This window comes from Gopherus evgoodei, chromosome 2, assembly GCF_007399415.2.
Source record: "Gopherus evgoodei ecotype Sinaloan lineage chromosome 2, rGopEvg1_v1.p, whole genome shotgun sequence".
Classification (NCBI taxonomy): domain Eukaryota; kingdom Metazoa; phylum Chordata; order Testudines; family Testudinidae; genus Gopherus; species Gopherus evgoodei.
Window position 1 is genome coordinate 207,135,961 of NC_044323.1, and position 16,850 is coordinate 207,152,810.

Below are 16,850 nucleotides of genomic sequence, written 5' to 3' on the forward strand. Positions count from 1 at the left end.
TGTTCTCTAATTTGCTATGCTGTGCTGTAGCACAGAAAAAGAGACTTGCTTGCTCCAGCCCAATCCCAGATGTCTACACTACAGTTTTATAGCCCCACAGCCTTGTTGTATCCTTGGGGGCAGCAGGTTTAGGAAGAAATCACTGGAGACCAGAGAGCTGTAAGCCTTAAAAAGCAATCATTTATTTACACACACTGAACTAAGCAAACCAGCCAAAACTGGCTGGGTTATCCCCTAATAATCTAACTCAGTTGCCACAGCAACAAGGGGCTATTACCAGGACAACCAAATACACAGCATATTCCTCCCCACTTAATAAGAACATACCCTAAATAAAATAAACACTAAACTAGAGAAGGAGGGTAGACTGCCTCCATTCCGGGCTAAATCCCGGGGATTATTTTGCTCCATAACTGTGAGTTCGCCCTAGCTAAAGATCCAGCCATTGAGGAGGTCTTCTGTCTCTAGGTGGATTATGGTGAATTTCTGGTGGTGTTGCACCTGAAAGTATCTTGGGCACAGGTCTGACAATGGGCTCAGGGTTTGTAGCGAGAATGGGTGAGGAGGTAGTTCCGGGCAGAGAGGTATCTCTGCCTCCGGCAGTAATGGAGGACAACAGTCAGGAACAGATGATTCTTGATTTGGTATCTCACCAGAAGAGGTGAAGTCAGACAACTCAACTGAAGATGTGTCCTGAGGACTGGCATGACCTGGCAACAGCTGATCTACATCTCACCGCCAGGTGAGATTCTCTGCAGTCCAGACTGTGTAGGAAACCGGTCAGGTCTGAGCGATGATCGTGGCAGGGACCCACTTAGCTCCAGAAGTATAATTCCAAGCCAAAACTGGCTGTCCCGAGCTAAAGGTTCAGTCTTTTGCTCTAGGTGCCCATTTGATGACTTAATATTGCTGCTGATGTTGTACAATTTGTCGGGGTTCAGAAGTGTGGAAGTAGGGAAAAAATTAACAAAAATTTGTAAAAAAATTTTAATGCATGTTAGTTTGTTAGCAAGAGTTAGGCCAGCTGTAACCCTAATAACGTAAAATTTGTAAAAGCAAGGTTAGTGTAAGGCAAGTAAAAAAAAACTGTGTAAAAAGTTATTACAACCTTGGAATAATAATTAAATACGTAACCTGGCGCCCAACGTAAAAAAAATAAAATAGCAAAATAGCCTATGTATAAATAAAATGCAGCTGTTGCTTATTATTGTTTATATTATTGCTTGTTATTGTTTGTAACAAAGGTATAAATGCTTGCTGTAATTGTTTATTTGTTGAGAGACCTGTTTGGAACTGGGGCAACCCAGTGTTTTAGGGCATTTTTTTTTATTGCAATTGCTAAAGTTAAAATAAAGTATTTAATTTTGCTGCACCCAAACAAAAAGCAAAAACTAAATTTTTCTCCGACAATTTGGGGGCTTGTTTCAGCAGATCAAAGCAAGTGCACAGCTGTTATCCCATCATTAGAAAGCCGAGGATGCCTTGGTCATAGCATGAGGTGTGTTTCTGCAGGAAAGTAAAAAGGTGTCCAGATGCTTTTGAATGGAGTGTCATCCCCTTGCCGATTTCAAAGCTTGTTTCATTGTCTGCAGAAATCTTTCAGCATATCCATTGGTGGACGGATGATATGGTGCTGAAGTGATGTGGTGTATCACATTTGCCTTCATAAAATTTTGGAACTCCTGAGACATGAACTGTGGTCCGTTGTTGCTCACAAGTGTCGCAGCCCTAAAGCCTATGCTCAAATATGGCATCTGTATGGCCAACTGTCAGTCAAAAGGTCACACTGGTACCATGTGCAACACCGTAGTACAGTGTGCAACATTATAGTGCCGTGTGCATTTTCCCACTCTTTTTCCCTGATCATCTAAGGGTCCTGCTAGTGCGGTGTGCAACATTATAGTGCCGTGTGCATTCTCCCACTCTTTTTGCCTGGCTACCTAGGGGTCAGGCTAGTGCCTTGTGCAAAAATACCAGCGCGCCATGTGCATAAGGGTAGTGTGCCTGTTCTTGAACCTTCTGTCAGTCAAAAGGTCAAGTTGGTGCTGCGTGCAAAAGCAAAGGGCTGTGTGCAAAAGTGGTGTGCCAAGTGCAGCTCCCATTGACGTAGAGGGCACCAGCTCAGAACCTGGTTGGGGAAGGAGCTAGGGACCAAATCAGATGCTGACACGAGTAAGAGAGCTTTCGAATAAAACCAGGTCTCATGCCAGGATCCGCGGGAGTATCTGCATGTTAGCTGAAAGACTTGGATCCTCCTTCCAGCTAGAAGGGTCTCCTGTGTATCCTGCCGGCTCATGTTGTGTTGTGTCCCGCCAATTTGCCATGCCCTTGGTGTCTGTACTGCTGGTCAGCTGCACCTGGAGTGTGGTATTTGTATTCTAATTGCTGTAAATACTCTGTCTGCTTAGCTTCTTCCTTTTTCCCCTCTTTTACTTGATACTAAGTTATGTATATAGTATATGAAAGTTAAATTGTTGTACTGATTGCTATTGTGGTTAATTGTTGTACTTTACAATATTTGGTTAATGTATATAGTTTACTCAGTTTGGTGTATCTGCTCTAATTTCTGGTGAGCAGTTAATCACAGATCATTTGGTTTCCTGTTGTTGGATGTAAATAGATTGTTATTCTTGTTCTGATAGCATTGTTAGTTGGTTAAAGCGCTCCTCCCCAGCCCAAGTTGCAACTTATCCCCCATCAATAAATGGCCACATGGTTTTGAACTTTCAATCTGTCACGTTTTGATTTTCCTCACTCGATCAAAAACTTACTCGAACCTGTATTGGTCTCGGACAACAAGTTGTTCTGGCAGACCAAAAGGACTAAAGAGTCCCTGTAGTTTTTGGATAGTACTCTCTGCAGTAGTAGACTGCATTATAGAGACTTCTGGCCATTTAGAATAGGCATCGACCACCACCAAGAACATGCTTCCTTCAAAGGGGCCAGCAAAGTCAACATGAATACGTTGCCATGGGTTTTCAGGCCAGTCGCATGGGTGTAGGGCACCCACTGGGGTGCATTCCTGACACCCTGACATGACATACAAGCTCTTGCCTTCTCTTCAATAGCACTGTCCAATCCAGGCCACCAAAAATAGCTTTGTGTAGTTTCCTTCATGCACATTATTCCACAGTGACCCGAATATAGCTGTTCTAACATCTGTGATCCCAGTGGTGGTGGGATAATGACACGTCTCCCCCACAATAAATAACCAGATTGGATCGATAACTCCATCCTCTTGGACATGTAGGTAACAAGGTCGGGTGGGACCAGAGAGGTTCGTTGAGATTTGCCATGCATCACCAGGTCCATAACTTGAGACAATACTGGGTCAACGCGAGTTGCCTTCTTTATCTGAGTAGCAGTGATGGGTGTATTCTCTACCTGTCCAAAGTAGATTTCCTTTTGGGCAGTATCTTGATGTTTGACTGGCAAAGGAAACCTTGAGAGACCATCTGCGTTGCCATGCAGAGTGGATTTCCGATATTTGATTTCATGTGTGTGTGCTGAAAGTAATGTCCCACGTTGCATACGACTAGCAGCTAATGGGGGGAATGCCTGCGTAGGGCCCAAAAATTGACGCCAGAGGTCGATGGTCTGTGAGAAGAGAAACTTCTGCCCAAACAGGTACTGATGAAACTTCCGAATTCCAAGAACGATTCCCAATACGTCACGTTCTATTTGGGCATAGTTAGTTTCTGCTTTGCTTAGAGTGTGTGAAGCAAAAGCAATAGATCTTTCTTCTCCCGAAGGCATAATGTGTGACACGACTGCTCCCGCTCCATAAGGGGAGGCATCGCAGGCCAGTTGTAGGGGTAGGATTGGATCAAAGTGTGTTAGAACTTCAGAATTTAGCAATGCGTCCTTAGCTTTGTTAAATGCAACATTGCAGGTGTGTCAGTCCACTTCCAGGTCTTGTTCTGCCCAAGGAGTTCGTGAAATGGTTTTAGAAGTGTGGAAACTGTGAGAGGAACTTTCTATGATAGTTCAATAGTCCTAGAAACAAGTGTATCTGGCTAACATTTCGAAGTGGGGAAGCCTCCACAATAGCCTTAACTTTTTCAGGAGCCTTATGAAGACCCGCAGCATCAATGATGTGTCCCAAATATTCAGCAGAAGGCTGGAAGAATTCACACTTGTCTTTGCAGACTCATAGACCATACTCTTTCAGTCTTTGTAGGGTAACCTCTAAATTCTTTAAGTGATCCTCTTCATTCCTTCCAGTGACCAGGATGTCATCCAGATAGCACTGAACTCCTGGCAAGCCACACAAGATCTGGTCCATAGCCCTCTGGAACAGGGTGGGAGCAGACATTATTCTGTAGGGTAGGCGACAGTATTGATAAAGCCCCTTATGAGTCACAATAGTCAACAGCTCTTGAGACTTTTCATCGACGTGCATCTGTAAATACGCTTGACTCACGTCAATTTTACTGAACTTTTGTCCCCCAGCCAGGCCTGCGAAGAGGTCATCGATGCGGGGAAGCGGGTATTGCTCCTCACACAACACCGGGTTGACAGTGACTTTAAAGTCACCACAGATCTGAAGGGAGCCATCTTTCTTCACTATTAGAACGATAGGAGTGGCCTATAGACTATGGGTAACTGGTATTAAGATTCCACTGGTGACTTCAACTTTTGGCCTGATGGCATATGGCACCATTTGGGCTTTCAGATACTTTGGTTGACTATCAGGTTTAATGTTCAGTGTCACAGTGATTCCCTTCACACTTCCCAGATCCTCTCCAAAAACAGCAGCATGTTTCCTTAGTATAGTGGTCATACCGGTTTCTTCTTTAGTCATTTGGTGCACTTCTGCCCAGTTCAGCTGAATCTTCCCAAGGCAAGACCTACCCATCAAGGCTGGGTAATTACCTCTCACCACAAACAGTGGCAATTTAGCAGCCTGTCCATTGAGCTCCACCTTAACATCAGTAGTGCTCAACATGGGCACAGCTTCTCCCATATACGTCTTCAGAACAGTTTTTGTTGCCTTAAGCGGAAGATGTTGTAGCTTTTCTTTATAAACAGCCTTGGAGACCAACGAGACAGCAGCACCGGTGTCCAGTTCCATGCGTGTAGGTTTGCCATCCAACAATGGGGTTACCCAGTATTCATGTGAGCCCACTGCCAAAGACAAAACGTGCAGTGGCATTTCTTGCGATGAGGTGTCACCTTGGTCATCCTGGGTCTGCTCCAGGGTATGCAGGGTTCCCCCTTTTGGTTGGCCAGACCATAGGCCTCTTTTTCTTTGTTTACAGGCACACGCAATGTGTCTCTCTTTGCCACAGTGTTGACACACCAGGTCCTTACACCAGCATTCTGATGCCTGGTGACCTGACTTACCACAGCAGTAACATTCCTGACTCTGCACAGTTTTGTGGGTAGGTTATTGTGACACTTTATGCACCCTAGGGAATGCAGTGATGTGTTGCACCTCCTTTGTAGCCAGTTCCATGGAAACTGCAATATCAATGGCCTTCTATAAAGTAAGCTGAGCCTCTGTCAGTAGGTGCTTCCGTATAGCTTCACTGTACAGGCCACATACTAACCTGTCACATAGGGCATCATTTAACATCTGCTTAAATTCACCATGTTCTGCTAGCTTTTTTAAAGTTGCTACAAATTGTACAACTGTTTCATCTTCTTTTTGGTCTCTTTTGTGGAACCTATATCTTTCAGCAATTACCAGTGGTTTTGGGAGAAAATGGGACCTCAGGATTTCCACAGTGTCACTGTAAGGTTTGGTGTCAGGCAGTAAGCTACGTAGCAGGGAGTAGGTTTTAGCCCCCACAACATTTAAGAATATTGGGACCTTCTTCACTTCTGTAATGTCATTTGCAACAACAAAAAGCTCAAAACGCTCAGCATACACATGCCATTGCACTATATTCTCCTCAAAAGGTTCCAGTGGCCCTGTAAGTGTAGCCATGGTTTTAGTTTCAGTTTCACAGTCAGTGCCAACAAGCAGCAGCTACAAGAGTTTAGTAGGTTTTTTTTTTTCTCCCTTTACCTTGACTTCTACATCCTTCTGTTGCTGGGGTAGCAGAGGTATCCCACCCTCATCGCCACTTTGTTGTATTCTTGGGGGCAGCAGGTTTAGGAAGAAATCACTGGAGACCAGAGAGCTGTAAGCCTTAATAAGCAACCATTTATTTACACACACTGAACTAACCAATCTAGCCAAAACTGGTTGGGCTATCCTCTAATAATCTAACTCAGTTGCCATAGCAACAACAAGGGGCTATTACCAGGACAACCAAATACACAAGCCTGAGCCCCACAAGTCCAAGTCAGGTGACATGGGCCAGCCCATTGATGTTTAACTGCAGTGTACACATATCCACATCTTTCCCTCTATTCAATTTAGGGCCATATCATAGTCTCTGTTTCCATAAGTGGAGAGGATGGGGAGCTAGTGGATTTCAGCTCAGGAAACTGTAATAGGAGATTGTGGCATCTCTGTGGCATCATTCCCCTTTCCTTTGAGTCTAATAATGCCTCTGTGGAGATTCTGCAGGGCAATGTCCAGCAGCATGGAATGAGATAAGCAGGTCCAGGGGAACAGCTGCTTTGAGGCATTGTCTCCTCTTCCCCAGATGCACGTCTGCTGTGGTAAGTTATTGCTGACTTTGTATTCTCTCTCTGCAGGCAGGAACACAGGAGGAGCAGAGGTGTTTCTGCCAGCATGACCCCTTACAGCTCTTCAGAGCTAGATGTGAGCTTCTGCATAATTTAGGATCAAAACAGCTGTTAAAATACAGATGAGGTTCTAGCCTTGTGCTGCTACTGCCCTGTAATGCTAATCCTGAAACTCTAAAGGTTAGAATGTAGTTAATTCCTTTACCCCCATCATATATCCCCACAGTAATCTCTCCCCAAATTCAACATTTCTATAGGGCCTTAGACATTTATCTTACCATTCTCAGCATCTGTGTCACGATGAAGTATTTCTATTGCTCCTTTCTAAATAGCAAATGCTGTCAGTCGTACAGCCCAGTAAGTGGCTGTAATGTTTCTTTATGTCATTTAAAATAAGCTGGTTTTGCAGATTAGGTCTTACTTAGCAATGTTTTACTGTCATGACACTTGTTGGATATGCCATTAATTTCTCCATCTGCTTAAATGAACAGTACTGTGAAAAGAAAGTTTTTCATATTAATGTTCAGCAAAATGAAACATTATTCAGCATACGATGGTAATGTTTCATTGGGAGCACATTAATAGCTACTTTTTTCTCCCTCCACATACAGTTTCTCCTCTTCTTCCTAATTTCACTTGTGATCAAATGAGGACACTGACTTGTTGGCTTGGAATGTCTGCTCAAGATGCTACTTTGCTCTTGCAACCTTAATTCTGCCTCCTTACAAGTTTGTGTTATGATTCAGTCTTTAAATTTAATTACACGATGCCATATTCTTTCCACAAGACCTCTGCAAGACAGTGAGAGTAATTAACCATTGGAACAATCTACCAAGAGTCGTAGTGAATTCGCCATCATTGTCAAATTTTAAATTAAGATTAGATAATTTTTTAAATGTATGTTCAATAAATTATTTTGGGGAAGTTCTATGGCCTGTGTTATACCGAAGATCAGACTAGTTGATCACAATGGCCTCTTCTGGCATGGGAATGTATGGATCCATGGAGATAGTTCCTAGCAGTTGAATAGAAGGCGGTGTGCTTGGTTTATTCATACCAGCCTCCAAAAGGATGAGGTAGTGTGCACCCTCCCCCTAAACACAGGAGGCACAATCCCTATGTAACTTCCCTGGAGCGATGCAGTGATGTGAATCTGCATTGCCCTGAGTGCAGGTCCACGGCTAAATGCCATCATCAAGGTCTACATGCACACCAAAAAGCCTGAACCAAGCTTTACACACTGATGCTGGGCACTGCCTGTCACCTTTATTCTCATTTAGAAATGGGGCTCTCTTGAGGGAAAGAAGTTGTCAGAGTCATAAGCAAATCGGTGTTTGGTGGCCATATTTTAATATCCTTTTGAACATATCACAGAAACTCGCACAGTTATGCATGGGTGACATTTTCTAGTCAAGAGATTCAGGACTGGAACTGACAATCTGAGGCCCATGATCAGGGAAGACTTGTGCTGTGCCTGGCTGATACTAAGGTTAAAAGGCCAGCAAACTCTGTGAGCTCTCTACTTACAAACACGGCACTCTATCACTAATGAAAAACAAAACAAACATTTAACAATTATATGTAGAAGACAAAGTCCAGGGTCTACAGCAGTATAAAAATGTGCCATTGTAGAAGGACAAATACCTATAGGAAATTCAACCTAATACTCAGTAATTATTAGAGCTGGACTTTTGTAATAGAACCTGAAACTAAGGAAATCACACAAGATTTTGGGCCTGATGGTGAAAATGGCCATGTGAATCCGTTGCCACGGTTTTACTCAGTTACTTGATCTACTTTTACTATGAAATGTATTTTAAAATTATCTTAACATTTGAAATGTACAAATTACTAGACATTTTGTCATATAATCTCAGAGTACACAATGCAGTACAATGCATTTGCTTTAAGTCACAATCACTGCAATCAAATTTTTGTCTTTCTTCATATTAAAATGCTCAGTAAATGTTAATGTTCATGAAAACTAACTGAGTCTGCAAGAGCCAAACAAGATGAAAGAACATCTCCACACAATACTGTCAATGCATATTTGACTTGATGGGCAACACCTCAAGCTTTTCAGTGCCTAGCCTGCTATGACTTCCAAATATAACTGACGAGGTTGAGCCAACTAATGATTCTGTGAAGTAGATGAATGCTCACTAGAAACTATTCTATTCCTTTCACTTGGGACCTCACTTCACCTTGGAATGTGACCCTCAAGAGGAGAAAAACTAATGAGATTCAAACCATGGTGAAGTTAACCTCTCTAGGAAATTTGTCAAAAACAAAGAAAAATAGTTGTGGGTAACAAAATTAAATAGTGATCCAGGTTATTTCTTCCCATCATTGTGGAATACGGTAACAATAATTGCATGGTAAAGAGTAAATTAATTTTCTTGGCTACCATTGTTTTTATGGAAAAGATGGCTTCCATGGGACATAAACCACGCTGTGCAAAATCCCACTGCTCAACTGGGAAAAGAGCACATGTATATCATACAGTAACACTAACAGACTGAAAGCTGCTCAAGACAAGGATCATATCCTTCTGTATGTCCGGCAGTTCTAAGCTCAACGTGGCATTAATTCTGAATGGGGCCATGGTAATATTAATAAACAAAACAAGAACAAGAAGTTTGATGTTACAAACAGTTAGGGTGATAAATCTCTTCAAAAAGGGGAAAAAACAAAGAAATAAGAAACAGTGTTGAACGATACATTCCTATGCAGTCCTGTTCATCAGCTACTTAGGGAATACCTGAATTATACAGCCTTATCCTTACAGATAACACAGTAAAAAACAAAAGCAAGCCCTGTTTTACTTTGACAAATGCAGGAACACAGCACAACAGCATCTTTCTATTATGGTTTTTAAACAGTGGACTTGTGTGCATGCACTGATCATTACGTGCATGGAAGTCAGGCAGGCACAGAAGTGTGTTTGCACTTTTTAAAATGTGGGCTGCAATGACTCAGTGCTTAAAGCGTGGTCCTATTCTGAAGAGCGACTGTAAAGCTGGCACCGCTGTGTGTATATATTCAGAGACTGATCTGCTCACTATAATGGACAAAGCATGTTTTTATCACTTTTTACTCGCTTTAACACTCAAGAGAGAACAAACCAAATAAGCATCATTTACTATAGGGGAAGGGGAGCAGTCCCCGTTCCCCAATCCTGGGTTTGCTCTCCCCTCTGACTTTTCATAGGTCTATATGAAACAGAAAAGTTATCTGATTAGATTTAAGATGTACTTTACCCATCCTGTTCTAACACTGGAGTTGCTTAAGATCCATCTTATTTTAATTGTTATAGATTAAGTTTTAATAATCATGTTAATAAATGACAGGTATCCAGGACCAGCTCTACTGTTTTTGCTGCCTCAAGCAGCGCACTGAATTGCTGCCGCTGACGGCGGGGGCAGTGCGTGTGCGTTAGGGCAGCACGTGTATTTCCGCGGCGGTGGCAATTCGGCGGCAGCTTCTGTCTTCAGCTGGAAGACAGAAGCTGCACTGTCACGGACAGCTGAACATAGAAGTTGCCGCCAAATTGCCGCCACTATGGATATGCACGTGCTGCCCTAATGGCACACAGACTTGCCCCCGCGCCCCCGTCAACAATTCGGCGCGCTGCTTGGGGGAAAAAACACACACACTGCCGCCCCTTGCAGATTGCCGCCCCAAGCACCTGCTTGGAATGCTGGTGCCTGGAGCCAGCCCTGCAGGTACCATTATCTATCAGTGATACTTGGCACTGCCTGTAGGAGTTAAGGAATCAAAGTCTCATTTGCTAAGGGATCCTGGGACTAGCTGCAGTAAAAAGATCGTGCAAATTTCAAAACAAGGCAGCATAACACATGAGCTGCTGTAAAAGCACCTAAGCAACTTGGACCAAAAATTCAAAGCAAGTTCTCTAGTATAACAAAAAAGGATTACAACATTTTTACAGCATAAGCAATTATTGCACTGCTCCCTCAATTAAACTGAGATTGACCTTTCAGCTGTAAATAAGAAAACTTATTTGCCATAAAGTAGTGACAATGATGAGCATCAATAAAGCTCCATCATTTCTCTATCTCAAACTTGCTCAAGCAAGCTTGTTGGCTGACTTACAGGTTGTAAAACTATGATTTGGAAATACAGTTTGCAGACGATGGCAGGTAGCAGGGGCTGAGCCAACAGACCAGCATTCAACTACACACCTTTACAAACTCCTAAATTATGCATTCTAAATAAAACATAAATAGCAGGGAAGGGTGTGATAGGCAAACAGAGAACAGACATTTCTACAAGAAAATCAAACTCACGTGATGCCAGTTAGACTGCAGAGTCTTAATGTATGTTCAGCATATAGCATTTTAAAAATACTGTATTTCTGAATTTTAATAATGCAGTAGTAGTATTTGAACATAAAACCATACCATTATCTGTCAATTGATATCTCAAATGTTTTTCAATGTGCTTTGTAAAAGGCAGAAATGTGCTTCCAATATTAATAGGAACACCTTGTAGAGACTACCAATTCTTTTCCTTAGGTGTCTATATCTCTCCCTCCCTGGGTCTATGTCTTTTCCTCTTCAGCTATGTCTACACTAGCATTTTAAAGAGATTGCACTAACACTCATGCACTGTCAGCAGTGGGAATGGTGGGACATTACAAATAAATAAATCAGTAAAGGTAACATAGGTAAGCTTGTAAAGGGCCAAAGGTCAGAGTTAAATCTGCATTCATTTGGATGCCTTCTTATGCATGTGCTATTACCACACTTTTGCATATAAACTGGGCAACATTATGTGCAAACATGGCCTCGGACTACATAATTCAGTATTCAAATGTCTAAACGCTTATGTGCTTGGACCCTGAGTTTGTGCTCACACTTGTGGTATCTGCTTACACAAATCATGCATGAAACTGCATCCTGCTCTCTGACCTCACTTCATGTAAACATGGACTTAGGTATTGCTCTCTCCCCCTCTTTAGGGGGTCCACAGTGCCATTTAGGCACAGCCCTACACAAGGGCTGGGGCAAAGCCCTATCACCCCAAAGGGAGAACTAAGATGCTCTTTGCCATGAGGAGCCAGAATACCTTCTGGGTACAGAGTGGCTGCGGCCCAACTGCTGTGTGTGTTGCTATTTACTTCTATACCAGGGGTCGGCAACCTTTCAGAAGTGGTGTGCCGAGTTTTCATTTATTCACTCTAATTTAAGGTTTTGAGTGCCAGTAATACATTTTAACATTTTTAGAATATCTCTTTCTATAAGTCTATAATATATAACTAAACTAGTAAGTAAATAAGGTTTTAAAAATGTTTAAGAAGCTTCATTTAAAATTAAATTAAAATGCAGAGCCCCCCTGACCAGTAGCCAGGACCCAGGCAGTGTGAGTGCCACTGAAAATCAGCTCGCATGACAGCTTCGGCACCCATGCCATAGGTTGCCTACCCCTGTTCTATACCTTTGGCCAGCCTATTGTGCTTGCCAGTGTGTATGTAGGAAATTCTCCTTTTTATCATCTCTAAGGAACGTTGTACTTCCAGGTAGTAAATATGGAGCAGCCACTGTGCTCTAAACAAGCTGTAATTCTGAGTGGACTGGCTCAGGGTGCAAAAAGGGGTTCCCCCATACCGTAAACCACTCACAAGAGCCAGACAGAATCTGACCCTAAGATTTTATGTCACTTTCCCCTCATTAAAAGGTGCTACAATGGTCCTACACTAGAAGACATGTAGTAGAGGGGTGGACAATTTATATGTGGCGAATTATGCTGCTGCTCTGGACAATTTATGTTTTGGCACACCTTTGGGATTTTTCAATGGAAACTAAAGTTGTGAGTATGGTTTTAAAATATTATATATCTTTTTATAATGTACTTGGTTTCACATAACATAACACCACATACACATTGCGAGTGTATGTTTATAAAATTTGCAAAAAGAGACCTGTATGTAGTAAACATATTCAGATAATTTCCACTCAGCCAGAAGCCTTTAGAAACTCAAAGGAGAAAAAGTCTTGTAAATCACAAATATTCTACACACCAATATAGTTAAACCAACAGATAAATAAGTGAATATATTAATTATTATTGAATGTAATATTTCTTTACCGAAATATAACTGAAAAATAATTACCTGGAAATAAACGAAGTAACAGTCATAAAACACACAAATACAAAACAGAAGACAAAACAACCAATCTGTATAATATTTTACTGTATTATAACTGTTAAAATATATTTTAACAATGTTAAATTGTGTGATTCTTTTAAACCTGATGTACAGCTCGGTCTGATTAACATGAACTTTACAGTGGCAAATAGAGGCTCTTGAACATGTCTACAAAGTCTACTTTTTGAAATGTCCTTTAAGTGCCAAACAATAAGCATTTCTTTTGTATATTGCGATTATGGGTGAGGGGATTCTAAACAAGGTAAAAAAAAAAGTTTTTATATATCACTAAAGAAAAATATTTAATCATGGAAAAGAAACCAAAGCTCTTAGTTACCTCAAGTATTAACGTCAGTGACATGAATACTAGAATCTGTACTTTCCTTACCTACTTCAGGAATTAAATAATTTATGTGACGCAGCTGATTTGTTGATCAATAAAATGACAACAACAATTTACACTGAAAAGTTTAGTGCACTTCCAAGAATCTGCATTAACGAAGCAGGATGGTTATAACAGAATCAATAGACAACCATCTTAGTGAAGTGCATTCATGAAGTATAGCTGAATTTTCAAGACCCAGTGAATACAGATTAAAAAAAAAAATCCATTCCCAGAACATGTTCTGTAAACAATGCAATGACAGTATATCTGAGTGTGTAATGCACAATAAAACTTAAAATAATATTAAAGAAATCCCCACTTTAATTTTTATTCCCTCTTTCACTCATTATTTACACTACTAGTTTGACATCTGCACCTATTTTATTGCAAAAGAGCTTTTTAAATTTGCTATCAGGCGTTCATCTGATTCTGCGGCTCTGTAGTTTGATGTTACTCTAAATTCCTCTTTCTATTTCTCTAACCACTTATTCCCTTACTTGGCCTTTGTATTATAGGTGAGATTTTCAACCTATCAATACTTCCAGGAGTCAACTGTATTTAATTCAGTAGGCTAGATAAAAGCAAATGAACTCATTCTTTAGTTATGGTCTAACAAGCTTGTGTTTATGTAGTAACATAACTACTTTTGCCATTTTAATCTCAATGTTTATATTCAGGACTGTACTACAGCATTGAGAAATAAGATGAGATGAACCAAAGTTATTTAATAAAATGGTTTGAAACAGGAAAGCTAGAAAGAGGAAAAATTTATGTGATTCCAGTTCTAGTACACCTCTACCCAAATAGAATGCAACATAATAAAGCATGAATTCGGATATAATGCAGTAAAGCAGCGGGGAGCCCTGGGCCCCTAAAGTGCCACCCAAGCCCCGCTGCTTTACCACGTTATATCCAAATGTGTGTGGTGCCCTGGGTCCTTTAAATCACCACCGGAGCCCAGTTCTCGCCAGTACACTGTACCGGCTCTTGCCAGTATGCCGTACCAGACCAAACCCAATATAATACAGTCTCACCTATAAGGCAGAGAGATTTTTTGGCTCCCGAGGACCGCATTATATCGGGGTAGAGGTGTATAATCTGCAAAACAGGCCAGTTCAGATAAAATCTGATTTTATTGCTTTCAATTTTTCTCAACTGTTTGGTATGTTCCTGTAATGGGGCTGCTCACTGTGCCCCGCTGGGTTCAGCCTTCTGGTCCTGCTCTCCAATGAGTCAGGACCACTTCAAGCTGGTGCAACATCTGTGCTCTTTATTCCTGTATCCAGTTCCCACCACCAGACGCCAACTATTTACAGATTAATTATAGATTTGTTCTAGCACAGGTCTCAGTGGCAAAAGAGTAGCAGACTCTTGGCGCCTTTGGGGCCTACTCTCTCCTCCTGGTCTCCGTCCCCCTTCTTGAACTCACTTCCTCCCGAGCTTTTAGCCCCTGTTAACAAGGCTGGCAGGTGTGGCCAGTTTCCAGGCCGGTCCTAGCCAAAGGCCCAGCTCCAACCCATTTCCCCTGATTGGGGCTGGAGTGGCAGGAGCTGATTAGGGCTTCCCCCGCAGTGCCCTGCCACAGTTCCCAAGAGAAAATGTCTCATTCAAAAAGATCTAAACAGTAAATAAGATTGCGCCTTCCTTCTTTTGGATTCAACCATTCAAAAATAGAAAATAATCTAATTAAAGGTAGGATACCTTGCTGTAATACTATATTAAATAATAACGTGCAGTTGAATAGCTCAATTTACTCATGTCTGGATATATCAGAACCATACTTCAGAAACTGACAAAAATTATCAAAAACTATATCAACAAAGTGCCTTGAAAGTTCTTAATTATGGATGTAAATGCTTTCTTTCAGTAACAGTAGGATTTACTGTTCTAGAATCTATCTGATAATTCAGAAGTAAAGAGTCTAATCTTGCAGAAATCTGTATTTCTGTAGTCTTTAATTACAAATATTCAGAATGCTGAGATCCTCAATGGTTTATATTCAAAGCAGCGGGTCATTCTTCTGTTTCTTTCTGTAAAGAATGAAATTCTTTTAATCTAAAACATTGTAAGATTTAGACAGAATCGTGTACCTACTTGTGGAATACAAACCATTACAAATGGGAAGTTATACTCATGTAAATGGGTTATAGAAAAATCTAAACAGGTTGAGTTGTTGATTTTTCAGTGTTCTTTCCTCTTCCTGCCAAACGGGTCTAACTGTTAAACGTTATTAATTTTATAATACATTTTTGTATTAGTTAACTTAGTAAAAGTCTTAAATAGTTGTAAGTAAATCCTGAGGTAAACAGAAAGAGCAGATATAAAAACATAGCAAGTCAGGATAAAAAGTGCGCTATGTCCTTGAACTCATAACATTGTAGTAAGCAATTACCTTAAAGTAGTAAAGAAGCCACCCACAGAACAGCACTGTGGCTTTGTTCCTTATCTTCAAAGAACAAGCCACTTGCATCTGGATCAAATCCTTTAAACAACACCCGAACACTCAACATCAAAGCACTTCCATTTTCTTCAGTTATTTATTTTAATTAGCACTAATACAGACATGGATTTAGACTCTGATTTCAGTGTAGAAAATCCCCAGAAAACACATTCAAGAAATTAATCGATTTAATTTTAATTTTGTAAAGATGTCCCCCTTTATACCTGACAGGAGCTCCTCTGCTCTGTGCAGGTTTCAGCAGGATTGTCACAGTACTGTCAGTTTGATTCAAAGGTGTTTCCAGCTCATATGGTGGCATAGATGGTGCTAGGGGGAAAAACAAGAGGCAAAACAGACTAATTATTTCTAGGTTTGTTCTAACAGTTTATTTTAAAAATCGATTTGACACATATAAAGATCTCTTTAAAATACAGAGCTAGCACAACATCACAAATTAAACAACATATAATTAAGTAAATGACTTCAGAAAAACAAAAACAAAACACAGAACTACAATAAAAATGAAACAAAAAACACACTTCATGGCCATTTTCAAAAAGCAGCTAGTCAGTTTGGATACCCAACTTGATACACCTTCAAAGTGCCTGACACTCAGAGAGTGCTGAGAACCCAGTCTTTATAGGTCAAAACTTTTTTTTCAGTTGGCAATTTGAACACACAAAAATTGAAGCATGCAAAATGACCAATTACTTTTGAAAATATAGACCCAACTTTCTTGCTATACCTATGGTGGATGGACATCAGAGCTAACCTCAGATCTTGTCACCATGGACATTTCAGCTATTCATGTAGCTAGTGAGGCCATCCCTTTACACCATTTACAACAGTGCAACAGGATTAGCATTAGTGCAGTTTATCCAGCTTAAAACCAGAGTAAGCTGTGCTGGTGCAAATTGTCTACACTGGTGCCTGAAATCCCAGTGTAGATAAGGCCTTTGTTAAGTGGTGGTTGTTACTTTTTTAATTGTCATTAAGGACTTTGCATCATTCTGTACATAGGTTGGACAGTGTTCAATCGCTATTCAATATTTTCTTTTATCCTCACTGTTCAACATTTGGCCCTAGGCCTTATTTACTGCACACTATTCACTGATTCGGAAGTTAAAAGGCCAGAAGGGGCCATTGTGATTTCTAGTCTGACTTTCTCCATAACATAGGACACAGGACTTCTCTGAATTAATTCTTGACTGAAC

At 40.9% G+C, this 16,850-nt stretch overlaps 1 protein-coding gene across 1 annotated transcript in view; it reads right to left on the bottom strand.

Annotated features, from left to right (window-relative positions):
* PTPRM (protein tyrosine phosphatase receptor type M) overlaps positions 1–16,850 on the bottom strand; it is a 719,823-nt gene that overhangs the window by 285,061 nt on the left and 417,912 nt on the right. Inside the window, 1 exon segment of the mRNA XM_030552787.1 lies at positions 15,861–15,963. Coding sequence (XP_030408647.1) covers positions 15,861–15,963 — 103 coding nt within the window.